Raw genomic sequence first — 4,494 nt, forward strand, 5'->3', positions numbered from 1 at the left:
TAAATGTCTGGTAGATATGGATTCCACTTCTGGGACTTGCACTTTTGTAGACAATAAGGGTCCTGTGACTTTCCCTCCACAGCCCCACAAATGGTGAGAAGACCCCCTGCTGCATCCAGGCAAGGAATGAATGGAAATGTGGCCACGCTTCTGCTTGGCTCTCTATTCATTTAAGTGCAAGTTATGGAAACTGTTTTTCATTAAAGGGTTTGTACAAAGTTAGAAAGCTAGGACCCCCGCCAATACGCAGAACTGAGCCCTGCAGTGCCATATCTAAATGTATAGGCGTTCCCAGCAGTGGGACCCCCATCTATCAGCAAGTTATTGGTTGTCCTGTGGGTAGGGTAACTTGATACAAACCCTTTAACTCCCATAGAAGTCAATGGAGAGACCTGCACTGCCACCTTTTTACTTATTTTCCCTGTGGATGCTGGACCCACATCTATCAAATATTTTTGTCATATCTTTACTCCAAGGTGGGGATACCCCTAAAGTTTTCCCACCTCATGACATACGGTGTCAGCTTTGATCTCTGCTGTTTAAGCACTTAAGTGCCACTGTCAGAGATTGACAGCAGCATTTAAATATCGCCATCCTTATTGCCGCCATCTTGGTGCTGCTGTGAAGTTTTCAAAGAACATGATTTTCACCTTATAGTGAAACACCAAGGTATTGCAGTATATAGAAAAAACAATCAAATACTAAAATAAAATTTAAAGAAAAGTAAAAAATAAAGTAAAAAAAAAGAAAACTGGCCGCGTATACTGATGTATTGTTTCTTACAGCTGAGGGTTTGTTTCAGTTGTGTGCAGTCTAGAAAATTATCTGTAAGGTTAAAACATTAACAGCAACAAATTTCTTCGTTTATCCTGAGAATTTGTTACAATGTATCAGTCTCTATTTAGACTGGATACAATATTTGCTTTCAGAAAGTCTCCATAAACCTGGAATCCCCCTTTCCCTTGTTTGTCTGGCTCTTCTCTGCTCGGCCCACGCCTCATCTGTTGTGCAAACAATAGCCGATTGTTCTAAACAATGGGTGATTGTCAGCAGCGCTGACGAGGATCTCCTCCATGATGAGTCCTAACAGGTCAGCCACAATGTGAGCACACACTTCCCGTCGTCTCTCCATTGAGACACACGAGTCTTGAGAGGGATGGGAGCTTCAAAACGTGAATTAAAAAAAAAATTATAAAGAAAAAAACATATATTAAATTGTTAATAATAAAAAAAAAAACAAAGTGGGAAAACGACTAACCCCTTCTATTCTATAATGTAACAATTCTGCATCTTTGTAATATACTGTGTTTCAATTCTTCAGTTTCTGCTTACTGTGTGTGAATGGAAACATTCTACTTTACATCATGAGACTCTTCTGCGTTATTAATTGCCTCGCTCCGCAGCCAATTTAATTTTTTTTCTTCCTAGGGCCATATATTTATTTTTCCCTATATATCACCATATGAGGACTTGTTTTGTTTTTTTTGTGGGACACGTTATAGTTTTGATTCGCCTAAAAAAAAAAAAAAAAAGCAGTTTTGTCAATGTTATTTGGATTAAGTATTTAGGGCGTTCATTGAATATGATTCACCAGGTTAGTATGAAAATAACAACAACAAAAAAACGAAACAAGTAACTTTTTAATTTTTCCGTCGATGGAGCTGTATTGTATTTTTTTGCGTATTGTGCTGAAGTTTTTATTGTTACTATTTTAAGGTGCAAATTAATATTTGATCGCTGTCTATTGTTTTGACAATTGAAAAAAAAAAGACGACAATTCCGGTGTTTTCAATGTTTTTTTTTTTTCTATTTACGGAATTTGCTCTATGGGTTAACAAAAAATGATTCAATTATTTTATATTTTGATTGTTCTTCTTCTATTGAGTTTTTTAAAAATTCGCAGTTGCTGAATCAGGCGGAAACATCGGGAATCGCTGAACTCTGCCCACAAAGGAGAAAACAAACAGGCAACGAGCTTGTATAAAACAGACTTCAAAAAAGACTCAAATAGAATAATGCATTGGGTGCAAACAAAAAAAAAGATGAAAAAAAAACACACAAAATTGACAAAACAGCAGGCGCAAAGACGATAATGAATTGGAGCCACGGTACAGAAACTGCAAAAAAAAATTTAGAACAAAAAAATTTGAAAAACATGTTTGATTTCTTCGACTCCTGTCCGTGGCTTGTCTGGTATTCTGGTATTGCTGATGGAGCTGAGCTGTAATTCCACGCATAACCTCTATGTAGGGGTGGCGCTCTTTTTGGAAGAATTTACATCATTTTTCTTTCTCTGGTCAATCCTTTTAATATCTGAGAAACTGAAATATGCTGCAGCATCTGAATGTTTTTGAATGCTGTTCCCCTGTCCCGTCTTTGCTCCTATGGGGATGTTACTGTAGATTATGTGCCTCTTGCTGTTTTTGTGCCATCACTGCCTCTTTGCTCTTCAGGCGGACTTGCCTTTCACCCTTCTCCGTGGAATGATATGTATATACAGGGTGCGCCGTATACCTGCACTCAGACAGGAAATGTTCCCAGTGTGCCGGAGCAGCCCCAGTACTCCCAGTACAAAGCCACCGTCCTGCAGCAGCCTCAGAAACCCCCACCGACGAGCCAGGAGATCACCGAGACAGCGGAGGACACCGAAAATGAGATGCCTGGTATCTGTCATATGTGCCCCAAAGTGACCGCTAGAGAGACCATGTAATGACAACCAGAGTGCCCTCATAGACTGTGCCCACCATAGACCCCATAATAGTGTGCCCCCATAGAATGTGCCCACCATAGACACCTCATAATGAGAACCAGAGTGCCCGCATAGACTGTGCCCCCATAAAATGTGCCCACCATAGACACCTCATAATGAGAACCAGAGTGCCCTCATAGGCTGTGCCCACCATAGACCCAGTAATAACAAAGTGCCCCCATAGAATGTGCCCACCATATACACCTTATAATAACAGTGCCCCCATAGACTGTGCCCACCATAGACACCTAATAACGACAGTGCCCCCATAGACTGTGCCCACCATAGACACCTCATAATGACAGTGCCCCCATAGAATGTGCCCACCATAAACACTTCATAATGACAGTGCCCCCATAGACACCTCATAATGACAGTGCCCCCATAGACTGTGCCCACCATAGACACCTCATAATGACAGTGCCCCCATAGAATGTGCCCACCATAAACACTTCATAATGACAGTGCCCCCATAGACACCTCATAATGACAGTGCCCCCATAGACTGTGCCCACCATAGACACCTCATAACGACAGTGCCCCCATAGACTGTGCCCACCATAGACACCTCATAACGACAGTGCCCCCATAGACTGTGCCCACCATAGACACCTCATAACGACAGTGCCCCCATAGAATGTGCCCACCATATACACCTCATAATGACAGTGCCCCCATAGATTGTGCCCACCATAGACACCTCATAATGACAACCAGAGTGCCCCAATGGACTGTGCCCACCATAGACACCTCATAACGACAGTGCCCCCGTAGACTGTGCCCACCATAGACACCTCATAATGACAGTGCCCCCATAGAATGTGCCCACCATATACACCTTATAATGACAGTGTCCCCATAGACTGTGCCCACCATAGACACCTCATAATGACAGTGCCCCCATAGACTGTGCCCACCATAGACACCTCATAACGACAGTGCCCCCATAGACTGTGCCCACCATAGACACCTCATAATGACAGTGCCCCCATAGATTGTGCCCATCATAGACACCTCATAATGACAACCAGAGTGCCCCAATGGACTGTGCCCACCATAGACCCCGTAATCACAACCAGAGTGCCCCCATAGATTGTGCCCACTAGAGAGACCATGTAATAATGACCAGAGTGCCCCCATAGACTGTGCCCACTAGAGAGACCATGTAATAATGACCAGAGTGCCCTCATAGACTGTTCCCACTATAGAGACCATGTAATAACAACCAGAGTGCCCTCATAGACTGTGCCCACCATAGACCCAGTAATAACAGAGTGCCCTCATGGTTTTGCCACCACTTATATTTAACCTCCTGTATCTTTCTTGCTTCCAGCTCTCGATAAAGATGGCGCTTCCTCACTGTGACCTCCTTGGCCGGATCTGAGTTACTGAGCTGCTTTGCTATGTGAGCCGCCTCGCCACGTGGATGAGACGACGGCCGGCGTCCGCACACCGTTTATTTATTTATTGTTTTTTTCCCTTTCAGTTCCTGTTTGAGAGATGGTTCTTTATTTTGAGTTTGTAGCGCACTTCAATAAAGAAGTGTTTTGTTCAAGTTTTGGTCTGATTTGACTTCTAGTATTTTTGCCTCGAACACTCGGAGGAGCTGGGAGAGCTTTATCCTAACTGGAGGAAGTGACCCTAACAGTGAGCCAAGTATGAAGGAACCGCCCCAAAACTGTCCCCAATGATGGTGCAAGTTTTATAGTACAACTGTAGTGTATGTCCTAGCCAGAGAATGCTCC

General features: G+C 43.1%; 1 protein-coding gene across 1 annotated transcript in view; it reads left to right on the plus strand.

Annotated features, from left to right (window-relative positions):
• NOBOX (NOBOX oogenesis homeobox) overlaps positions 1–4,246 on the plus strand; it is a 17,237-nt gene extending 12,991 nt beyond the window's left edge. Inside the window, exons 8-9 of the mRNA XM_073681618.1 lie at positions 2,454–2,663; positions 4,236–4,246. Coding sequence (XP_073537719.1) covers positions 2,454–2,663; positions 4,236–4,246 — 221 coding nt within the window. The remainder of the gene's footprint in view (positions 1–2,453; positions 2,664–4,235) is intronic.
• The last annotated feature ends 248 nt before the right edge of the window (positions 4,247–4,494 follow it).

Source organism: Phyllobates terribilis, unplaced genomic scaffold (genome assembly GCF_046119375.1).
Source record: "Phyllobates terribilis strain yellow unplaced genomic scaffold, ASM4611937v1 Scaffold_5__5_contigs__length_657084704, whole genome shotgun sequence".
Classification (NCBI taxonomy): Eukaryota; Metazoa; Chordata; class Amphibia; order Anura; family Dendrobatidae; genus Phyllobates; species Phyllobates terribilis.